General features: G+C 40.5%; 1 protein-coding gene across 1 annotated transcript; it reads left to right on the forward strand.

The window, feature by feature from the left end:
* Nucleotides 1-518: 518 nt before the first annotated feature.
* nr1d1 (nuclear receptor subfamily 1, group d, member 1) lies at nucleotides 519-22407 on the forward strand. Its single transcript, XM_039739292.1, has 8 exons — nucleotides 519-872; nucleotides 10155-10475; nucleotides 10864-10952; nucleotides 11118-11262; nucleotides 14086-14786; nucleotides 16168-16353; nucleotides 18890-19100; nucleotides 19232-22407. The coding sequence occupies exons 1-8, from the start codon at nucleotides 815-817 to the stop codon at nucleotides 19426-19428; spliced, it is 1908 nt and encodes a 635-aa protein (XP_039595226.1). The 5' UTR covers nucleotides 519-814; the 3' UTR covers nucleotides 19429-22407.
* Nucleotides 22408-25511: the final 3104 nt, after the last annotated feature.

The following is a 25511-nucleotide window of genomic DNA, read 5'->3' on the forward strand; positions in this document are numbered from 1 at the left end:
GTTTCGCCCTAATTGGGGCTTGCCAGGGGTTACGCAGTTTTGCATTCCCCTACGGAGATCGAATGCAAGAGGAAAGAATTTTTAAAAAGTGCGGAAACTTTTTGAACGTCCCTCGCATGCATATATATATATATATATATATATATATATATTATATATATATATATATATATATATATGTGTATGTGTGTGTGTGTGTGTGTAATTAATGTAGATCTTTTAGAAGCAGGGTAGGATCTGCTTTTACGGCATCTTCTTTATTTTCTTCCCGCCCCTGTCTTAGTAACAAACTGCAACTCCCGTTCTCCTTTGCACAACCTACTTCTCCACGTGCGCTGGAATGAGAAAAAAATACGAGAATGAGACATGTTCTGAAAAGTGTGTCACTGGGGCACGAGGCACTCCCCGGGGTCACATGGTCCCGTTTCGCAGCCGCGTGCGGATTGCTATCGCAGAGCTGCGCAGGCGCGGTGGACTCATTCCTACAGATGCGAACGGTAATCAAAACCTGGCAGGAGAGGGAGATGCGCTTCACACCGAAAGTACAGCAGCAGCCGAACGCAAGCCTTTCCCGAACCGTCGAATATGATGCCAGTGTCTGGCAACCTGCACGCCTTGCAGCACAAGTGTTGAAATAAGTGCGATAGGCGAGTGCGTCCGTTTTTTTTGAAACATTAACTGAGCATCAGACATGCAGGTCGTGGTGGGTTGATTCTTAAAAAACGCAGTCGCAAAATTTCACCAGTGTAGGAAATTAAAAAAAACGCTGCCGCAGTGTCAGATAAAGCGGCGTGTCACGCTCTGCTTACACTGTATGACTTTGCTCGATTTCAAGAAGATGACAACGATGGATGCTAACAACAACAGCACGGGTAAGTGGTTTTTTTCTCCTTTTAAAGATGTGTGGTTCGTGTTGGTAGTGCTGGTTCGGATTCTTGAGTATCAGACCCGTTTATTCATGGGGAGCTGACCTTTGAAAACTTTCTTGAAAGTGTTACAGCAGGGAAGAGTGGGTCAGTAGGGTGCGCCCTGTAGAAAATAGGAATGAGTCGTTTACATATTCGTTTGCAAGCTTTATAATTAACAATCGCGCCATTGCGACTTTTACTGCCGCTAATTTGAGGTACATGCACGAACGACAGAGAGAGCTGTCACTCGGTTTCGTGTAGTTTTATCATGTGCAGTGGTAGGATGGGCTTTCTGAGTGTAACACTGCTGCATATACGAACAAGGCAGCTTGTATTAATTGTACGTTTTTATTTGTGAATTTCCCCTTGGGATTAATAAAGTATCTATCTAATCTGGTTATATTCATACATTTGAACTGAATAAATGTGTATAAACAAAGAAAAATGGTTAAGTCTATCCACTTTTTACAGTAAAGAGTCCAGGCAGCAAAGTACAGACAGAAATGGATCCTAAAGTGAAAACCAGTCCATAGGCACGCAACCACAAATAGTGTCCGTAGCTAAACTGAAAATGTGTGTGTGTGGGGAAAAAAAACAAGAAAAGGGGACATGCAACTCCGGTTAAAGTTTTACAAGTAACATGAGTCCAAATTAGAGCAAAAAGTTTATTCAGATGCAAGTACAAATCGGTCACTCAGGTTACAGATTTGACTGTGTGGATTCCGGATTATGTTACGATCCAATACTGCGTATAAAGCACCGAGATTCGCTTTCCATGCAGGGCGCCCAGGAAATGCAATATATAGGTCACTCTCTAAAAGTCAGGTGTGCTTTAATCCGGATCCCTTCTGATCTCTCACACCCCGTGTTCTGTAGGGACTCACATGCACCTCGCAGTCTAGCCATGTGCGTTTTGTTTTCATTTATAACCCTGCTCCTCGCTGATTGGACAGTCCGCCTCATTACATAATCATACGTCAATCCTGGGGTCTCGTTCAGTGGACGCCGCCCGCAATGACGTAACACAATGGGCGTGATAAGATTGGGCCACTCGTGAAAACTGGTTAGAGAGAAAACGTGTAAATGGAGAACAGTTTTACAGAAACGAAAAGGCTGTTTTCACGCAAGTTGCTGTGTGATCAATATGGCCGATATACTACCGAAGCGGCCATATAAACGAAAACGACTTACTGGCATAACAGAGTGGAAAAAGTGCATTTAAGCAATGTGGCCGGGGGGTGGGGGGCATCCTTTCCAAGACTGCTACTTCTAAGCATAAGCGTAGTGGGTAAGGTTTTGGACTTCAAACCCTGAGGTTGTTAGTTCAGATCCCGACACTTATGTGACCACGAGCCTGCCTGTGTTCCAATTGGAAAAAAAAGATGTAAGTAATTGATGCTGCAGGTCGCCATGAATAAAGGTGTCCGCCAAATAAGAATGATAAGCTGTACGGGAACAGAGTTAATTGAATTGATGGGTAACTTACTGTCATTACAGTGCATCCAAATGGCTGATGTGAAGCTCGTATGTTATTTTAATCAGGCCAGCTATATCGGCGAACAGCCTTTATATAGAAATGCTCCAAGTATCCCGGCGCAGCTCCCTATGTTAATTGAAAGTATATGTATTTATTTTTTCGCCCGATGATTTCATTAAAGACGATGTACATGATGAGTGATCATTACAGTTGTATATATTTTTTGCAGTTGGAGCGCGAGCATGTGAAGATTTAACTTGCAACGCTGCGGTTTCGGGTTCAATGTCTCACTCCCATCTACCACCCTGTTGTAAACAAGACAGCTGCACTGCGCTCAGAGTACACGTGAGAGGTGTTAAAAACGAAAGAAAGGCAGTTAGCTCGTGGATAAGAAGTGGGTCAGAGGATGAGCCCTCCTTTAGTCGCATTTGTAATGCAAAATAGGAGCGTGCCGTGCCGCGCTGCGCCGGCAGAGCAACGTGTTCTAAGCCTCCGAAGGGGAGGAGCGGGGCGGGGCGTCCGCGGTCCCGTTGAAGTGCCTTACTTTTCAGGAAACACGTGGAGCCGAGGCGTGACTGCAGCACATTCACGTTGGAATACACAGCAAGGGCTCTCGGATTCAGGGCTGTTTTTTTGACCTTTGTCTCTGTTGGCCCTTCAAGCTGAATAACAAGTCAGTCACGGGTAAGTCGCTTCTTAGAAACCAGAGACTTGTTGAATGATTTTTTTTTTATTACGGGGCTTTTTTTTTATTCGTATCAGCGGGTTTGAAAATGTTAAACATTAAATATACGTGCCATTGCCTACGGAGCAATCGGGAGAGAAGGAGGGGAAGGGGTGTGTGTGTCTTCAAGGCTGTTTATTGGTAAAAAAATTAAATTTCGACTCCACTTCGGTTTTCTTTGTTCACAGAATGTCAAAATTAAATTGTAATGTTGCGTGTTACATACATACACCATCGACCGGCATTAGCAGTAGTTTTAATTCATTCTTGCTTTTCTCTGTAGGACCGCTGAGCACAGCACGGATTGTAATTTTAAAATACAACACACATTCAGAATTTGCTAAATTAAAACCGTTACCCACTTATTCACCAGGGACTCCGATTTCCTGTTACCGTTAGACTTCTGCGAGAGAATGGACTTCACCGTGGAGTGGCTTGCCCTCTCAACCACGAGCCCCTAAACTACCAGGGTCCAGCTGCACGGGAAACCTTTAAAGAATAAAGCGGGTTTGAAAAAATATCGAATCGAAGTGTTTGTACGTGTGGTATTTTAGTCTACTTTGTGCTGCACTCTTAATGTTTCTGTAATGACACTTAACTGGGATGTCTGGTTCCTCACAGCATCATTGTTTAACAACGAACGAGTTCATTCTGGGAAAGGTTCTTTGAAGAGGCTCCAAATATGTGGAAAAAACAAATCTTTAATGTATAGTAGGTTACCTCACAAGGGTAAGGAGGGATCAAGAAAACCTGAATTTAGCCCGAGTTATTACATGCAGCGGGATCCAGGAGCCCGTGTAACAAACCCATTATCATCTCTTCATGGATAATGGATCTAAATACCAAACGCTTCTTTTTTTGAACCTTCATATGGATGGTTCTTTTGTGAACCCAAAATTGTTCCCTTATGACATCACCCTAAAGAACTACACTGGCATCTTTTTATTTTTAAGTGTGCATGGTTAATATCTTCACTGCTTATCAAAAAAAAAGCCATAGACAGCACTTTACTTGTCCCCAGAGAGAAATGTAGCTTTTACAGATGCTCAATAAAAACATTAGTATATCACGTTTCTATTTATCAATATATATGCATTTTATAAAAACTTTTTTTTTTTATTATTTCATTTTTGTATTTTGGCCAGGAGTAAGACATGAATCTGCAGAAAGGGTTTCCGAGAGGGATTCCATCTAAAATAATTAACTGCCTGTAATTGGAGGTTATTGGTTAAATTAAGGTTCCGTAAGCTGTAGGTAATAATACTGTCAGATTCGTCACACATCTTTTTAACATTGTTTGATTAATAAAGCAAATTGCTGGACCAGCGGCTACCATGCGACAGAATGGCACGGACACCTTTCAGTGGTGCGCTCGCACGTGTCGAAGATGAGCAGCTACCTGACACACTGATCCTGTGACCCTTTGTTCCAAGGATGATTTATCTAATCGTCGTCGTGTTAATTTAAATCTGAAATAGTGCTCCGCATGCATCTCCTCAACAGCGTACGTCAATACATTCACGTTTTTGCACATGCCCTTCTTACTCTGTACCTATGAGAACGACATATTAAGCTGCAGATTAGTCGCCATCCCCATATTAATAACCCCACCGTCGGGTGTTTAAATCCATTCCACGAATCGAACAGCAGCACCGCCACCGCTTCCATTTCCCTGGGCACGTGCGTAACGGTGTTAAATCGTAGCCCCGCCCCTTGACGCAGACTGGTGACATTGCGCAGTGTGCAGAGCTCCGGACTGTATCGGTAACGAGCTGACGATGTTTAAGGAGTTTAAATTTGTTAGTACCAGAGCGATATTTGGAGGCTTATTTAAAACGTTAATGTATTAAATGTGCAGTTTACAGTTTTTTTTTGCATTTCTTAAACAGTGTGTATAAACAATAAATAAAGTACTTTAATCGAAATTGGGTTTCGTCAAACATGCATCCTGTGTCGGCCGCTCATTTAAGTTGTGCTCGCGTTTGCAGCAGAGACACGAAACGCAGATTATAGCATTCCATGCAGTTCTTACCCAGCGGTATACATAGGACAAACGTCAAAAAGAATCACAACACGTATGCAGAAGCATCAACATGCCATCAGAAGGAAGGACTCACGATCACTGATTTATATGCACACAAATTCAACTAAACATACATTTAACTGGGACAATGCACAAGTAAGATTAAGGCCACTACTAAAAGTGCCAGAGAACTGGCTGAATCTTGTCTATCAAACAAAAATCCCCTTAACAGATATTTGGACATAAACCCAGCATATACAAACTTAAGAAGAAGAACATCCTCATAATAAATAAAACTTTACAACCAAAACCTTCCTAACCCCACCTCATTACCCCCACACCGCACACACTCACCTACCGCCCCCTAACCCCCCCATCCCCATCACCTTATTTTGCTATATATTGCCCTTGATTCTTGTAAATCTAATCATTATCTTCTGATGACAGCTCCTAGCAGGAGCTGAAAGCTCAGGAATAAAAACTACTCTATGATACATAATTCATTCTCTCCCTTCATGGATCTCCAACTACTAATATATATTCTCACACAATCAATTAATTGATATTAGCAATTAAATGCTGCTTAAATGTAAATACAAATGCACTTTATATGTTTTAATCATTTTCAGTCATTAATTTCACTATTTTTGCACTATATTTATACAGGTTTTTTTCTTAACTGTACCAGCTAGATATTCTTAATTCTTGAGGTGTAATAATAAATATGGATTACCATTTTAATAATCTAGTACTTGTTTCTTACCAAAATGTATACTGTATTATACACAAAAACAAATAATAAACACTGTACAACTCTTTAAAAATAAATAAATAAATAAATAAGTTGTGCTCGCGTTTGAAGCTCAGGGTCTACAAGTTATGGCTGCAGATTTTCGTTCTAACCATTTTAATTACCAGTCAATTACTACTGAGAACGAAAAATACTTTTTTAAAAACTTAATGGACTTAGAGATCCTTAATCATCAAAGCTATTCAAAGTGAGCCAACACAAGTGATAAACTGATCCAAATGACACCTGTGTGCCCATCAGGTTAGAAAGTCCGATAAATATTGATGGTCCACCAAACATTTTGATTGGGGGTATAGAGAGTCAGATTTGAAAACTACTGGTGTGGCCACAAACAAGCAGTGGAATTAAATAACTGGTTTCACTACCAACAAGAAATGGCTTCAAAATAAGAAACTGGTTGGATGTTGAGGTCCCCTGGTCATATGTTGGCTCACTTTGTATGTCATTTTTGTTTAGGCCCTTGTTAATAATGATAATGAAAGAATCAAATAAGAGTTCTGAGTCTGAACAAGTAAGTCAATTAAGAGTAACCCAAAGCAGTCTGTTCGAATAGCAGCAGTAACTGGTTACTAATCTATCTATCTATCTATCTATCTAATACTTGTATGCAACATACACGCACATAATTCCAAAAATGGTATTTTCAGACTCAGGGAAGTCTAAAACATCAAGATTCATCAAAATCTTGAAATTGGATTTTGGTTGATTTACAATACTTTCCCTACAAGAAAGTTAATCAGACTCAAGGAGGTCTAAAACGCTGACATTCAGCAAAATTCTCGAGGTCGAATTTTTTTGGACGATTACAATATTTTCCCTATACGATCAAGTAAAAAAATAAGAGTTTGATGGACTGAGTGGCCTTCTCTTGTTTGTCAAATGTCTTGCGTTCTAACTACATGCTTGAAGAGCTACTTGTTATTTTGATTGACACGCAAAGTCCACACAGACAACATTACCGGTTGGACACACAATCCACTGTGCTGCCCTTGATAGTGACCGCAAGAGAAAACTGAAGACCCGAATGTAGAAGATGAACTCATATTTTCTTAATGCCACTATTATTGCTGGGGCTATAATAGGTTTAAAAGCTTTTCTTTTTCTCAAGGCTGCAAAATGTTCATTCGGTATTATTTAATGGAATGCAAAGCAGTTGTGCCATATAATACTACCCAACTCGGCAGTGTTTTTAAAACAGAAAGGAAGTAACACTTAGTGAAATTCAAAAGTGCCACGTCACATTGCTATCTTGCTGAAAGAATAATGTCGTTGAGGGTAAAGAGGCCTGTAACTCAATCGCTGTGAAAATGAGTCTTTGTGACCTGGCGGCATGTGCTTATTACAGGCTTGACTGTTAAGACTCTGACTCAGTATTTCATACGCTCCACCAAAACAAAAGCCCAATGCAACCTGAGTGCAGTTACAGAGTAGATAAAAACATTCCTGAACCAAGTCTTGTGGGCGTTTGCTGCTTACAGGTGTTCTATATGGGGATCAGAATCAAGAGTGCGTAAAAGAAGCACCTTACATCTGTCGGTAATGCTGTGTTTGGTTTTAGGAGGCCAGGAGTGCACTTTCCTTCCATCTCTCCTCTCTTTTTGCTTTCATGTTAGTAGTTATGGTGTCAGTTACGGCTGAAATGCTTCCCACATGGCTTAGTGACGAGCACTGCCCTCTTTGTTAACAGAATCCTCTAACATTAGGGTGTGGATAAGTTGTCTTTTTTTAGATGCTGTGAAGGTTCTTATTAAGTATCGTTGGCTATATTTAAAGAAAAAGCCCACCACTTGTCCATGGGAGGCAGCTAAAGGGCTTGAATGAGGGCAGTGCCGAGCAGTGGCGTAGCCCGGGGGCAAGGAAGGACCTCTGTCCCCAGGTGCAGCATCCAGGGGGTGCCAAGTTGATGTTATGAAATTTTAGAATGAAATGTTTTCCATTCTTGAATGCACTAAAAAGTAAATAAAAAAAACATTCGCATGCTCAGTCCATCACTCCATCAGTATGAGGATATCTTTTTCTTGTTTTTTTGTCTCTTTCTGATTTCGAAGCACGTATTAGTTCTATATACCCAACAGACAATAATTTATCCCCTCCACTACTCTAACATGCTTCACTCCCACCCAGAAACATTTTTGACGTAATTAAACAGGTCGCACGACTGATATGAGGCATTAGTGTATTATTGTCTAAGTTGTTGCAAACGTCATTTCTGTGTGCCAAGTGATTTGTGTTCATGTGTTTGATAGAAAATTGATTGGGTTGTGGTGAAGTATTCCAGTAGATGGCTGCAAAAGTCTAGACATTTCCCCATCACATTTTCGTATGCAGTTTTTATAAATATAATTATTTTGCTTAATAATTAGCTATATACTTTCTTTAAAATCATTTTTAAATGCGGAAAACAAATTTTTTCTTTCAAAAACTAATGACGCATTTAGATTTTAAAGAACACCTAGCTGGTCAATCGCTGAAAGCAAACTAAATGTTTAAATGGGTGTCCTGGTTGGGAAGGTGGGCTGGAAAAACGTGAGTCCAAGCTGCTCAGTCGGAATGCCTGATACTAGGTTTAAAGTGCTTTAATGGCTGTATTTAAAGAGAAAGCCCACCACTTGTGCATATATTATGCAAAACCATTTTACGGGCTGCAGTCTTTCTGGGCCAATCATTGAAAGCAAACTCAATTTTTCAATAACCTCAGGTAACAGGCCTGTGTTCCAGCCGTGCACATTAAGTGCCATGGTTCTGTAACGCTCGGACAACTTGAGTATGAGAGGTGCTGCCCCAGGGAAAGATTTTAAATTTGATGAAGTGCACTCAGTAGCAATCACACATTTATTTATAGTTCAATTCTTGCGGGCATTTTCCATTAAATAGTAACACGGTATTGCCTGCTTATTCCAGTTCAGCGTGGTGCAGGGTGGGAATCCAGCACAAGGAACAGACCAACCCTGGACTCTCACTTTGTAATTCCAAGAATACAAATATTTTGTAACTAAAAAGAGAACACTTTTTGGCTCATTTAGTAGCCTGGTGTGTGTTTGATGGACTGTCGTTGTCCGCAGGTTATTCCTACTTTGCTCCCAATGATTGCAGGGATAGGCTCCAGCTCTCCTTCCCCATCCCCCTGCCCTGGATAAGCGGGTTAAGAAGATGGATCACAACAAAGTTATTAAGGGTGCTACTCCAAGCATATGACTTAAAATGTTGTACCAGTTTAATATTGAACGGCATACTCAAGGACACCAATGGAGATTAAAGGGAAGTGCGTTTAGGATAGAAGCCAGAAATCACTTCTTTACTCAAACCCTCAGTTGTGTGGGTCTGGAACAAACTACCAAGTCATGGAGTTGAAACAGGAACCTGTTTTAAGAAGAATCTCCATGAGATATTAGGGGAACTTAGCAATTCTTTAAAAATCAGCAGTGTTCTCCCCTCGACTTTCTTGTATACTCGGATATGGGGATGAATGTTTGAGATGTAAACTGCAAGACAAGGATTATATTTTTATATTATGTGCATTAAAAAACCATCAACAACAAATAAAATAATGGACAATTATTGTAAAAGTAATAAATCAGACTCTGCAGCCACATGAATAAAAAAAGTACCACTTCTGGTTAGCGGAAATACTGTAGCTCAAAGGTGGATAAAAATCGATGTTTTGTACTAAATTCCTGTAGGCAAAATGTGGTTGACCCAAGTGAAAGTGTACTCAAGTTATCCTGTTTACGGACACCCACAGAGACAAACAGACATAATTTCAAAAATGGTATTTTCAGACTCGGGGAGGTCTAAAGCACTGAGATTCATCACAATCTCGAGGTTGAATTTTTGGTTGATTACAATATTTTCCCTATACTTCGTATACGAGAAAGTAAATATAAGAGTTTGATGGACTGAATGGCTTTCTCTTGTTTGTCAAACGTCTTACGTTCTTGAAGAGCTACTTGTTATTTTGATTGCACTTCCTGTTAGTCCCCACTAGGTGTCCATGAGCAGCATCCATTGTTCAAACAGAACCAACCCACAATAAAATGCCTAAAAAAGTGATCTTATCCCCATAATGCTGTTACTTACTAGCGTTCTTGGATGTATTGATCGTCTGTATCTCCAGCACATCTTTGGAAGGTGGTTGTTGATATGAAGTTCTCCTCCTTGTGGACTTAATGTTCTAACTCTTTCCCCTTCTTTCTTTGCTTGCTTTCTTCCAGGAAGTGTCATTTCATACATTGGGCCAGCAGGGGGTTCCCCGAATCGCACAAGCCCAGTGTCACTTTACAGCGAGAGCTCCAACAGCAGCTTCCACTCGTTGTCCTTGTCTCTGTCGCAGCCGTCCTTTGGCTCATCCTTCCCTCCTTCGCCCAGTGGTTCCCTTTCCCAAGATTCCACACGGCAGTATGGGAGTGGCTCTTTGTCAGGGTCAGGAGAGGACGCAGGCTCTACCAGCTCAGGAGGCTCGCCACACAGGCCTTCTTGCAGAGAGGAGTCAAACAGCCGTTCTTCTCCTAGCAAAGCAAGCAGCAACATCACCAGTAAGTGTTATTCAGCATTCTGATTTGGAGAATCCATAATGATGGCACTTCATGTGGTCCGAGTAACTGAACAGTGAGATTTTAAAGCTTAGCGAAGTGGTGAATTGCCATCATTTGGTCTGCAGATCTCCTTCTAGTTTAACAATCAGCCTGTATTTATTTAGCTCATACAAATTCATCTCCTAGCCCACTCACACTGGCACGGGGTGATCGACATCACCTCAATGCAAATTACAAAATTATTAATGTGCTTCTCAGATTAAAAAACAAAAAAAAAAAACAAAACATGCAATGCATGCACAGAAAGTCAGTAGGGATTTACTTTTAACTTGACTGGATGAAGTAGAATGAGATTTTATTTTAATTTCTTCTGTTTTGTTTTCTGCAGAGCTTCATGGCATGGTGCTGTTGTGTAAAGTGTGTGGCGATGTGGCATCAGGCTTCCATTATGGAGTTCATGCCTGTGAAGGCTGCAAGGTGAGCCCATGTCTTAAAAACCATGTTTGACTGGAATTTTATCCAGCTTAGAAGTAGGTGCTTGATGGATATTTTGACAAAAGGAGTGTCCATTTATAAAGAGAAGTCAGCTTCTCTTTTTTTTATAAAACCCAGTGCTTGAACTTGGCCATCTCTTTTCCTCAGGGCTTCTTCCGGCGCAGTATTCAGCAGAATATCCAGTACAAGAAATGCCTAAAGAATGAGAACTGCTCCATCATGAGGATCAACCGCAACAGGTGCCAGCAGTGCCGCTTTAAGAAGTGCCTGTCTGTGGGCATGTCACGAGATGGTGAGTTTTCGGTGCCAGTTCCTCTCAAATAAAGGGCCACTGTGTATACATGTCTTCCCTCCATCTTTAGTGAGACAGCAATGAAAAAGCCAGTCACGTAGGAACCATAGCTTTGCATTCCTGATCACAAATTGGTGCTTGTATTTTCTGCATTCCAGCTACTGTGTATTCCAAAATAATTGCTTGAATGAAGTTATTTTAGCAAGTAGTCGATTCCCCCCCCCAAATATACTGAATATGCATCATGATGGCATCCCGAGCTGTCTGTGTGCTGCCCTTCAATGTGATCACTTCAGATTTAGAGTCACACTTCTCTCTCTCATATCTATCTATATATCTATCTCTCTCTCATATTTTTTATATATATATATATATATATATATATATATATATATATATATATATATAAAAGAGAGAGAGGGTGGTCCAGATCTAATTATGCAATTTTCATTACGCTATAACTTAAGTTTATTACATAGAAAATCACCTGAAAAATCCGAGACCATCGAGAAGTGTGCGAACTGACGAAATGAGTCGTCTTTGCACCAAACTGGAATCGTCCCCACATAAATGAGTCATCCAGACGATCTGGATCTGCATAATTAGATCTGGACCACCCTGTATTTAAATTTCTCCTTCCCTACCCAGAAGAACAAATTGAATAAGTAAGAAATCGTTAATTTAAGATGGAAAGGAGTACCCTTTAGGATGCCATCATTAAATCACAGACTCCCAGACAGATATGGAAATGGTGCAGGGCATTGGCAGGTGGTGGTGGTGATGGCATCAGTCTGGAAATTTAAAAAAAAAAAAATGTTTGCAAAAAGTTACAGGTATACTAGAAGGACTAGACCAGTGGTCTCAAACTCCGGCCCTGGAGGGCTGCATGTTTTAAGTCTAACCCTTTTCTTCATTAGTGACCAGTTTTTGCTGCTAATTAACTCCTTTTCCTTTCATTTTAAATTGATGTGTTTTGTAAGATTTGTTCCCCTGAATTTCTTCATTTCTTTCCTTCCATGGCACCCAAACAGAAATGTAGTGTGAAGTGAGTGAGCCAACAGAAGTCCAACTAAGTCAGGGCCTCCGACTCCAGCCAATTGCTTAATCAGGTGCCGAGACTTGTTGTTAATTAAACTTGTTCTTTAATTTCACGGCTTGTCGCTGCTCTCACTGTGCAATAGCAGACATTTCTCAAATTGGTGATTTTTCTCTTTTCTAAGAGCGCTGGTAGAATGTTTTGGGGACCTGAGCAGATCAACATTCCTGAGACCTTCGTCTTTCTTTACTTTCAGATACTGTATGATGGACACCGTGTGCTGGTCATGTTTTGGCTCATTTTGTATGTCATTATTGTTTGGCTGCTAGTTAAAGAAAAACAAACAATTAGTGTAAGGGGACTTAGTCTTCAAAAACAAGTCCATTAAATTTAATTCAAAGGAATTTAATTAGCAGCAAAAATGGATCACTAATTTAAGGGTTAGAATGAAAACCTGCAGCCACTGTGGCCCTCCAGGACCGGAGTTTGAGCTCCCTGGACTAGATCAGGGTTGTTGAACTCCAGTCCTAGAGGGCCACAGTGGCTGCAGGTTATCATTCTTACAATCTTCTTAATTAGGGACCAGTTTTTGCTGCGGATTACTTCTTATAATTAACTTGACTCAGACCCCTTAGTAGTTTTTTCCCTTAATTAGCAGCCAAACAATAATGAGACACAAAACAAGCCACCACATGAGCAGCTAACCTGTGCCCATCACACAATATCTGAAAATAAAGAAAGGTGAAGGTCTTGGTAAGGTTGATCTCTCAGGTCACCAAAACATTTTGACAATGTTCTTAGAAAAATTAGAAAACAGTTTTGAAAATGTGTGCTGTGGCAGAATGAGAACAGTAACAAGCCATGGAATTAAATAACAAGTTTAATTAACAGCAAGAATCGGATTCTCATTAAGAAATTGGCTGGTGTTTGAAGCCCCAGTTTAGCTGGTCATCTGGTAGCTCGTTTCACATCTCATTTTTGTTTGGCTGTCATTTAGTGAAGAAAAGAATCAATTCAGAGGGCTGAATCCTTCTAACAGGGGATATTAAAATGATGGGGGAAAAAAAGATAATTAGCAGTGAGAACTGGTCACTGATTAGGAAAAGGGTTAGAATGAAAACCTGTAGCTGCTGCGGCCCTCCAGGCCTGGAGTTTGACACCCCTGAACCATAAGGTTTAACTTTCAGTAAATTTTCCTTCCACCAAAACATTAAGAACTGATTTAAAGCAGGACATTCAGACACGTATGACTCGGCCAGTCATTCCCTTCTAACTTAAAGTAATACTCCACCAAAAAACAATTAAATGTTACTCACCTCATGTACTTTATAGTGAAGGCAGAGAAAAAATGTAAAATTCATGTTTTTATGTAGAGTGAGATGAAACAGTTTACCCTAATGGTTACCAAAACTGGACGGCAAAGTACATGGAAAAACATCCCTGGAAGAAGAAAACATTCTCATGTTACTCTTGTCTGATTATATTTAACATGGTTGCAGGTCTATGCTATTAAAAGTGTACCTGCCACCTTATTTTTTTATTTTGAGTTCCCAAATTCTAGATGATTCCATTTGTAAGCCTTTCTGTTACCAGGCATACTGGTTTATATTAATAAAAAGGTTTGAGTACACATTCAGAGGATCTGAGCTGCACACTTCAGGATTTTTACTCTTGTTACAATGCTGGTACTTTTGTAAGGAGTATTGCATTGACTAGGGACACTTCCCGAGGGGAACGTTGGCTTTCCAAGACCCCTTTTATTCTAATTACTTTCCTTCTTTCCACAGCTGTCCGCTTTGGACGCATTCCCAAGAGAGAGAAGCAGAGAATGCTTGCAGAAATGCAGAGTGCTATGAATAACATGGTGAATAATCAGCTGCAGCCGGATGTCCAGCTCCACCCACACAGTACACCACCAATGTCAACCTCGCCGGCTCTGCCTCCTCAACCCCAGCAAAGTCCCCAACAGATTGGCTGCAGTCAACCACTTTCTCCTCTGCCCCAGATCCATCCCGCTTCCCCACCGCAGTGCCCCAGCCCGGAGACGGACAAGACGATCACACTCATTGCCAAAGCTCACAAGGAAACCTTTGTCTATGCCCATGACAAGTTGAGCTGTTCTTCCCTGAGGTTTAACCATCAGAATGTTGAAATGGATAATCACTGTTCCAATGGCTACCATCTGAATGGAGTGAACAGCACCTACTACCATGACAATAATGTAGGCCACCGGAATGGTTTCACAGACAATATTAGTGCAAACCCCATCAAAAATAACTGTCACATGCCCCCCACATCTGGCATAATTTACCCCAATGGACACACTAATGGCTTCTTTCACCAGAACAACTGCAATGGACACAGACTTTGCCCCAGCAATATGTGCAGCCAGCAGAATATGCAGAACCAAGATATGGACAGCAGGCACCCACCAAGCCACAGTCCAGTACAGAAATGTCCATGGAAGGGGAACCGCAATGTCTTGCTGGTGAGCATCCTGCTAATCTTCAGTTCTAGATCAGGGGGTCCCCAACTCCGATCCTGGAGGGCCTCAGTGGCTGCAGGTTTTCATTCTAACCCTTTCCTTAATTAGTGACCTGTTTTTGCTCCGAATTAACTTCTTTTGAATTAATTTTAAATTGTTTTTTAAGATTTATTCCTCTGAATTGCTTCATTTCTTTCCTTAAACGGCACCCAAACAGAAATGAACTGTGAAGTGAGGGAGCCGACAGAAAACAAACTAAGTCAGGGCCTCAGACTCCAACCAGTTGCTTAATCAGACTCCGATTCTTATCATTAATTAATCCTGTTCTTTAATTTTATGGCTTGTTGCTACTCTCATTGGTCAACATCAGATATTTCTGAAATTTGTGGATTTTCACTTTTCTAAGAGCTCTGATAAAATGTTTTGTGGACCTGAGCAGATCAGCATTCCTGTGACCTTCACCTTTCTTTATTTATATTGTATGACTGACAATGTTGGTCTCGTTTTGGTTCATTTGGTATTTTACTGTTATTTGGCTGCAAATTAAGGAAAAAGAAACAATTAAGGGGTCTGAGGGAGCAAGTCAATTAAAATGAATTCAAAAGAAGTTAATTTAGCAGCATAAACCAATTCACTCATTAATAAAAGGGTGAGAATGAAAACCTGCGGCCACTGGGGCCTCTCCAGGACCGGAGTTGGGGACCCCCGATTAGGTTGGGTAGAATGTCCAGTGGGGGCTGGGTGGTCTCTTGGCCCTTGGAGCCCCTGTAGATTTTTTTGTTTTTTTGTCTGTCTTCTTGACCATCTGACTTTACTTTATTCTTTGTTATTTAATATTGCCTACTCTTATATTTATTTCACATAAACTTTTCTTATCTTGTGACGCACTTTGAGCTACACCATTTGTTTGTTTGTTTGCTAGGTAACATACAAAAACAGCATTTTTTTAAGGCAGGCCCTAACTGAATTATTTCCATACATCCTTTTTATGTATTATTTTCCCTGTGTGGAGTTTGCATGTTCTCCCCGTGTCTGCGTGGGTTTCCTCACAGTCCAAAGACATGCAGGTTAGGTGCAGTGGCGATCCTAAAAATTGCCCCGTGTGTGTGCCCTGTGGTGGGCTGGCGGCCCTGCCCAGGGTTTGTTTCCTGCCTTGCACCCTGTGTTGGCTGGGATTGGCTCCAGCAGACCCCTGTGACCCTGTAGTTAGGATATAGCGGGTTGGATAATGGATGGATGGAAATAATTTAAACGTTTTAGTAACAGGATTCAAAATGTAGCAATGCGAAGCAAAGCCTTGTTACAAGGAGATTTGTCATATCTGTTTTTGTTCCAGGGTTGTTGTTTAGAGAGTAATGGGCTGCTGTGTCTTTTCTCCTTCCAGGCCTGCCCCATGAATCTACAACCTCATGGAGATGCCAAAAAATCTCCACAGGAGATCTGGGAAGACTTCTCTCTGAGCTTCACGCCGGCTGTCCGAGAAGTCGTGGAGTTTGCCAAACACATCCCTGGCTTCCGTGATCTGTCTCAGCATGACCAAGTTACACTGCTGAAAGCGGGAACCTTTGAGGTGCGAATGGTTTACTTTGCTTTAGGTTGTTGTCCAAATGTGAAACAAACAATAAAATGGCTAAGTGCCCTATTTGGAGGCAGCAGTAACAGGCAGTCATTTTGTTTTTAATTTATAAAATGAGCTTTGCTGCCACACAACAAGGCGACCTGGGTTCATGGCCTGGTGCACCCAGTGTAGAGTTTGCATGTTGACATGGATTTCCTCAATAACGGGCAGGTTTAGTGAACCGGTGTTGCTAGACTGCCCCCCCAATGTGTCTGCATTTTCACCTTACAATAGGCTGGGCCTTGTTTGGGTGTTAGAACATAAGAAACACGAGGAGAGCATGCAGCCCATTGAGCGTGTATGTTTAGTGAATGGCTAACCTGCCCTAGTATCTCATCCACAAAATGCCTTAAACATTGTCAAGGTTTCTGCTTTAACTCCATACCTTGGTAGTTCTGTTCTAGATTCCCACAAGTCTCTGCATAAAGTAGTACTTCCTGGCTTGGCTTAAAAGCACTTATCGTTAATTTTCACTGGCATCCTCCAGTATGGGATTCATCCTTAAAATGAAATAATCCCCCCCGACCCAATGATGGCTGGGATATGCTCCTGCTGTCCTTAACTTGCTCATATAGGGCAGGGACACAGAAGGATGGACGAGGACACAATTCCCTGTTGCAAATGAATATTTATTAATTTAAAGGATAAGTTGGGTAGTTTTCAAGTTATTTCTTCACAAACATAGTATATATGCATTTGCCACAGGAAATTATGTTAAGCGCTTTCCATAAATTAAGTATCTCACTCACGCTGAGCTTTATAGCGTAGGGTAATCCAGCACCGGTCCTGGTGGGCCGCAGGTTTTCATTCTAACCATCTTCTTAATTTGTGAGCCGTTTTTGCTGTCGATTCACTTGTTTTGCCTTCATTTTAATTGACGTGACTCAGGCCCCTTGGTTGCTTCTTTTTCCTTAATGAGCAGCCAAACAATAATGAGACACAAAACGAGCCACCACATGACCAGCTCACCTAAAATAATGAAAGGTGAAGGTCTTAGTCATGTTGGTCTGCTCAGGTCACCTAAATATCTTGATGGTGGTCTTAGAAAAAACAGAAAATCAACAGCCAGCTGAGAGCAGCAACAAGTCCTGACATTAAATAATTAACTGCAAGAATTGGCTTCTCATTAAGAAACCGGTTGGAGTGAAACTGGCTGGTTTGACATTCCAGTTTAGCTGGTCATCTGTCAGCTCGTTTCACATCTCATTTCTGTTTGGCTGCCATTTAATGAAGAAAAGAATCAATTCAGAGGACCGAATCCTTAAAATTAGCAGCGAAAACTAATCACTGATTAGGAAAAAGGGTTAGAATGAAAACCTGCAGCCCACCAGAACCGCAGTTGGACACCCCTAGTGTAGGGTATGGTGCACAGAAGAAAAACTTAAAAATTTAACAGATACTTCTATTTCTCTGGGGGTTGATGGCAGGATTGGCACTTCAACCACCATTTAAAAAAAAAAAACACTATGCCAGGGTGGTTTTGCGTGTGGCTACGTGTTATCAGCACATGCTCCCACCCTCTCTCCTCCTCCATTTTTCAAGCCATGTTAGTTGTTGAGTATTGAGCCACGCCTTCAGTGTTTTCCACACATTTCTGACAATGGGGATTTAGAAAGTATTTTATCGCGTGTTCCAGGTACTCTTCTTTATTTTTTTTCCCCCTCTTGTCGCTTCTATGAATTGTCGCAAAAATATGAAAGGAAATCAAAAGAAAATCAATCCCGTGGAACTAAGTGTTTACTGTGATTTGGCCTGTCGGGATGAAATCACCCCCTGGGAAGTGCTGAGCCATCCCGTATGTCTGGTCTATTTAAATGGATGAATCTTTATTTTTTGGTTCAAAATGGACTTGTTGAAACTCTTTTACGATGTGTGTGTAATCGCAAGATGCGCATCAATATTCAACAATGGTCTTGGCTTGAAAAAATGGATGTATTTGGTTAAGTTTTTATGCTTTTCCTCTGTGCCCCATACACTGCAATGTGTAATGTGCCACATTCTTCTAATTTATTGAAAGTGATTAACTTTAGGGCTCAATTTTGCAAATCAATGATTTATAGCATGTTTATGAAGAAATAACTTCATCTTGAATAATATCAAACTGACCCTTTTATTAAAACGGGCAGAGTGCTGGCTCGGAGGTTAGGGATCGGCACTGGCAATCTGAAGGCTGCCGACGCAAATCCCATAAATGCCCGACATGATTAAACTCCGTTGGGCCCTTTAACCTGCAGGGAAAACTTGGGGGCAGGATTGGCACTGCAGTCACCATAAATTCCCTCGCACTGTTCCATGCCATCTGACCTAGTGTGGTGCTGAGGTGTCACCCGTTGTCCTAATCTGGTTTGTCATGTGGTGGGTGCAGCAACGTGCGGTGTCCGCGCAGGCTCCTAACGTCTGTGTCTCTCTCTCTCTTATCATTTTATGACTTGTAAAATCCTGTTCATGAAGTCTGAGGAGTGACTGTTAAACTTTTATTTGTGCACAGGTGCTCATGGTCAGATTTGCATCACTTTTCAACGTAAAGGAGCAGACAGTTACCTTCATCTCGGGGGTGACTTACAGCCTGGAGACGCTGCGAGGGATGGGAATGGGAGAACTGCTCAACTCTATGTTCGAGTTCAGTGAAAAGCTCAGCATGTTGGCTCTCAACGCAGACGAGCTGGGGCTCTTCACCGCCGTTGTGCTCGTTTCAGCAGGTAAAGAGTAGAGAGAGAAACATTTTCCCAGCTTTCCCAATCTCTACAAATTCTATTGCAGAATTCGTTTTGGTTAACTGCCCAAAACTAATAATTCTTTAATTTTTTCTTCCCCTTTTGTACCTTTCTAGACCGCTCTGGGATAGAAAATATCACTTCCGTGGAACACTTGCAGGAGTCTCTGATCCGGGCCCTGAGAACCTTGGTGACGAAAAACTACCCCGATGACACGTCACGTTTCACCAAACTGTTGTTAAAACTACCCGATCTGCGCACCTTAAACAACATGCACTCGGAGAAACTGCTGTCTTTCCGGATCGATGGCTGAACTGAAACAAAGCCATTCAACTCAGATTGCTTTTTAAAAAAGACAAAGAAAAAATGCTGCTTCCCTAAACCTAACATGAAAATTCAGATACTTTTTTTTTTATGTTCTGGTTTCTATTTATAATTTTAATGAATGAATGTTAAAAAAAAGACATACAAAAACTGAGCTTATACTGTAAATATTTCTATATAAATATACATATACACACAGGAGAGAAATGTTTGAGCTTGACATAATATTTTATAAGGAAGATGATGCTTTATATTTAAAATGTTACTTGTAGACATTATTTAATTGTAGGGTGCCTATTGGCCTAAAATGACCAGCAGTCCTCTGGCTTGAAGGGCTGCTGCATTATAGCAAAAAAAACAAGAGATGCTCAAATGTGGGAGGACATGAAAGTGCCGTTCAGAGGTGTATGTAACTGGCGCATGACACCAACCCAGCAGTATCTGATGCCCACATGAATCCACATTCTTACCAACTGGAATGCCCAGTCACTCAGGGCTTACACAGAAAGTGCTGCACACAAATACAAAGAGAAGGTATTTTAAGTATCAGATAACAAGATTATGTTTAAAGGGAGAAAATAAACTAATTTCCTCAGGTTTACTCATTGCCACAAGCCAGTGGTATAAATTTAGTTTTGTTTCTTTAGATTGCAGTTTTCATTCACACATGGTAGTGCCACAGTGCTGCCTTGTGGACCAATGTCCTCCGTTTGAATCTCGTGCCTGGTTGTTGGCTTTTTGGAATGGACATATTCCTGGTTTTTTTTTTTTCCCCCCGAAGATGTGTGACTTGGTGTAATCGACAATTCCAAATTGACCCTGTGTGCTGGCACCCTGTCCAGTAAGGCCATCTGCATTGCAGGTCAGGGGTTTGCCATGACAGGCTCTGGCACCCCGTACCCCTGAATTGGATTAAGTGGGTTTAAGAATTTTATGTTAATTTATTCACACAGCTTCAAGTTTATAAAAACACTCAAGAAATGCTTGTGTTGAAGCAGACCAGCGTTCTTCTAAGCGATTTATCTAACTTGTCAAAATTAAAAATTCAGTGTTTTTGACAACAGGCTCCAATCTTTACAGAGCGTGTTACCTCAAAGTTGGCAGTGTGGATTTTAAATGTACATGGTCATGGAGTGAGTCTGGTAAACCTGCATCTGGAAGAAAACCTGTGAGGAATCCTGATCTTGCAAAGCCATCTTGGGTAAATTAATCTACCAAAGTGTATAAAATTTAACATGTTTCATTAACACTTCCATGGGCAGATAAATCAGTCAGTTATGGACTCAATCGTTTACTTCAGTGGTCCTCACGTTCAGTCCTGGAAGCCCCTCAACACTGCAGGTTTTCATTCCAACTCTTCTCTTGTTCTAATTGGACTCGTCTATTAATATAGCAAGACATTAGCCGAGTTTGGGGTTTCTGTCTCAATTCAGAAGTTACAAAACTCGTGGTTTCTTTTACGCAATGAAGCAGGAATTTAGATGTAAAAACATCCGTTTTCAGAATTTTGGCCCTTTCTGGCTATGTATGATCTTGTTTACTGATAAATACACAAACTGGTCACGTTTAGCAGTGAGCGTCATTATTTGTCAGTTTTAAGAGAGAATTAAGGCAGCAAAGTCCACGGGGAAAAGAGAATCCACCTTAATAAAGGATATATGTCTATCCCATTGCTATGGCTCTGCAATTCCAAAAGATGGTGCATCCGAAACATTTTTTAGTAATAAAATACATTTCTCATTCCAACATATGGCACCTCACAGACATTAACACTGCTTGTATGAATCCCATAGCAAATGGCATATAGCTGAGACATACACATTGCATGGTGCCCTGTAAACGTTAAAACGCTAAGCTCTAAGGTTGATTGCTTTGATTTCAACACATCTTAGATGGGTACCACAGCTAGTTAAAATAAAGAATAACAGAGTTAACCATGACAACAAAAAAATACAAATATTACTTAACTTTGCATAGATGCAAATCTAACACTATATTAAAATAGGAAGTAAAAAGGACAGCTAATGAAACAATGAGATCAATTAAACGTGAAACTGATTGGAACAATAAAACCTGCAGCTACCTTCTGGGGGTCCCAGGACTAACTGAGAACCACTGGAAACTTTACTTTATCAAAAAGTAAAAGGAAGTGTAAAGCTGCCTTGTGGAAGAGTCCCCCCTGGCACATGAACTCACCATCAGCTTTAATGGGGAGTAAAAATTAATGTAATCCCTTAGCAGTCTGTTTGCTGACGCCTGGGCTGTTTCATGGAGCTGTAACTGAAATTAAGTTTCCAGCATCTTCCATTTTAAAAGACATTAAAAAAAATAAATAAAAACCAGTTGGAAACAAATTTGATCAAGGCTTTAGGTAGATTTTGAAACAAGCTGGCACTTAATGCCTCAATCCACTGCTGTATTGCTAAAGGGATCAGAATTATCTCACTCATTATGATAAAGTAATTACCTGGTGACCAGTTTGAGAATTTCTTGTATAATGGAAAAAACAACCCACCATTGTCTTTTTGAATAGATAAGCTTTTACTACTTGCCCGTGCATGAGTCTAAATAGAGAAACTGTAAATAAACACTTACAGATGCATCCTGTCTGAAGCTGTGCATTTTCTGAAAATGAATGCTTTAAGTCCTCGGTGATGATATCAAGACACTGAAAATGAGCAGAGAAGTTTCATTTAGAGCAGGCAAAGTCACCCATCTTCAGAGTATCGATCTGTAGAAGAAGACTGGAGAAGTTCAAGAGGCCCATATATGTGTGCGTGTGCGTGAAGATACATAAAACTAATCCACTTGTGTAAACCAATTCCACCTCCTCAACAGCAAGCTGCATGCATTCAATAACCTTGCGCTTGTATGGAAACTGGTTCTTTTTCTAATGTTTCTTTTATGGTTTCTTTGCAAAAAGGTAAAATGTTTAAATCTATTGGTTTACATACAGGTTAGCCAATAGCAAAATTGACACAAAAGCCCAGAATCAACATTTCCTTTGTGCATTTTACTTTGTATTATAATATATAATTCTGTAAATAACACTGTATAAAAAAATTAAAAAGGTATTATATATATATATATATTTATCCCAGTGTGTGATTTCCTTTCATCCATACATTTTCCAACTTGCTTGTCCCATTACCAGATGTTAAGTGGAAGGGCAGATGCAGAATCCACTAAATCTGTTACACAGGGACTAGAGTTGATGAAGTTTGATGTAACTAAATGTAAAGAATGACATGTAGGAAGTAGAAACAACACAATGGGAGGTCTGATGCTAGAAAATACCCCTCATAAGAAGGACCGAGGAGTCAAAGTGGACTCATCACTATCTATATACGAAGGACAGAAGCAATCGTGAAGATTTATAGGATGTTATGGTATATGGCGCCAGACATGTGGAGTGCAAGTCAAGGCAGGTCATGCTGAAGCTTTGTAACACACTTATGGAGACTCACCTGGAGTACTGTGGGCAGTTCTGGTCTCTATATCACAACAGGGGAAAATAAATAAAATAGGGTTACAACAAATCCAGAGAAGAGCAACTAGGCAGATTGGGGCTGCACGATAGGAGCTAAAGGAGTTGAACCTCTTCAGTTCAAGCAAATGGAGATTAAGAGGTGACAGGATCAAAAATCATGAAGGGAATTCATACTAGTGGATCCCATCTGCTACATGGCGGCACAGGCTAATAGATTTGCTACGAGAAAAGGTCTTCCCCAACCAATGCAGCAAGCTGCATGCATTCAATAACCTTGTGCTTGAATGGAAACTGCTTTTTCCCCTAATGTTTCTTTGCATAAAGGTAAAAATGTTTAAATCTATTGGTTTATATACAGGTTAGCCAATAGCAAAAATGACTCAAAAGCCCATAATTAACATTTCCTTTGTGCATTTTACTTTGTGTTATAAAATATAATTCTGTAAATAACAGCTTTTATTACACTCACCTAAAGGATTATTAGGACCACCATACTAATACGGTGTTTGACCCCCTTTCGTCTTCAGAACTGCCTTAATTCTACGTAGCATTGATTCAACAAGGTGCTGAAAGCATTCTTTAGAAATGCTGGCCCATATTGATAGGATAGCATCTTGCAGTTGATGGAGATTTGTGGGATGCACATCCAGGGCACGAAGCTCCCGTTCCACCACATCCCAAAGATGCTCTATTGGGTTGAGATCTGGTGACTGTGGGGGCCATTTTAGTACAGTGAACTCATTGTCATGTTCAAGAAACCAATTTGAAATGATTCGAGCTTTGTGACATGGTGCATTATCCTGCTGGAAGTAGCCATCAGAGGATGGGTACATGGTGGTCATGAAGGGATGGACATGGTCAGAAACAATGCTCAGGTAGCCCGTGGCATTTAAACGATGCCCAATTGGCACTAAGGGGCCTAAAGTGTGCCAAGAAAACATCCCCCACACCATTACACCACCACCACCAGCCTGCACAGTGGTAACAAGGCATGATGGATCCATGTTCTCATTCTGTTTACGCCAAATTCTGACTACCATTTGAATGTCTCAACAGAAATTGAGACTCATCAGACCAGGCAACATTTTTCCAGTCTTTAACTGTCCAATTTTGGTGAGCTTGTGTGAATTGTTGCCTCTTTTTCCTATTTGTAGTGGAGATGAGTGGTACCCGGTGGGGTCTTCTGCTGTTGTAGCCCATCCGCCTCAAGGTTGTGCGTGTTGTGGCTTCACAAATGCTTTGCTGCATACCTCGGTTGTAACGAGTGGTTATTTCAGTCAAAGTTGCTCTTCTATCAGCTTGAATCAGTCGGCCCATTCTCCTCTGACCTCTAGCATCAACAAGGCATTTTCGGCCACAGGACTGCCGCATACTGGATGTTTTTCCCTTTTCACACCATTCTTTGTAAACCCTAGAAATGGTTGTGCATGAAAATCCCAGTAACTGAGCAGATTGTGAAATACTCAGACTGGCCCATCTGGCACCAACAACCATGCCACGCTCAGAATTGCTTAAATCACCTTTCTTTGCCATTCTGACATTCAGTTTGGAGTTCAGGAGATTGTCTTGACCAGGACCACACCCCTAAATGCATTGAAGCAACTGCCATATGATTGGTTGATTAGATAATTGCATTAATGAGAAATTGAACAGGTGTTCCTAATAATCCTTTAGGTGAGTATTATTTATATATATATATATATATATATATATATATATATATATATATATATATATATATATATATACATATATATATATATATATATATATATATATATATATATATATATATATATATATATATATATATACAGTATATTTATATTTCATACACACATACCACTGGAGATCCACAAAGGGAGAAAATGAATCACGTTGCATAAAGTAGTTTTCATTCCTGAGCTTTCAGCCTCCGCCAGGGGTCTTCATCAGAGGATGATGCTTAGACTTACAAGAATCAAAGGCAATGTATAGCAAAAACTACAAGAAGGCGGGTTGCAGGGGCCACGTCAGTGTGATCGGGGTGGGGGGGAGCTTATTGGTTGCAAAGTTTTATTTACCGTATTATGAACATGTTCTTCTTAAGTTTGCATATGCCAGGTTTATGTCCAAATGTCTGTTGATGGTGTTCTCGTTTCAGTAGACTGGCTAAGAAGAACCTATTCCACTGTCATGAGAATTGTACAAAAAAAAATATAATGTGCACACAAGTATTAATACAGGTTTGCATGGTCCCATAAAGTGATAGTTTTCAAGGGGGTGGCACTAATGAAGAGAAGGCATCACGTTTAATGACAGTTGCAGTCAAAATATAGAACCATTTTATTGAACTAATTTTGCAAACAACTTAAACTATAATTATGACAACAAATTTTCAACCATCCAAAGAGGTATTTAGACAGTAAAATATCCAGAGGTGCTTATCAAAAGTTGTATTGCACTGAACATGTCTTAGAAAAGGAATAAATAATAAGTATTTTTTGTAAACCAACTCCACTTTCTGTTAATGTTAACAAACTCTGTCCATGGACACGTTAGCTACATGGATTTTAATGGCGTTGGTTATCTCGATCCACCGC

Source organism: Polypterus senegalus, chromosome 17, assembly GCF_016835505.1.
Source record: "Polypterus senegalus isolate Bchr_013 chromosome 17, ASM1683550v1, whole genome shotgun sequence".
Taxonomy (NCBI): Eukaryota; Metazoa; Chordata; class Cladistia; order Polypteriformes; family Polypteridae; genus Polypterus; species Polypterus senegalus.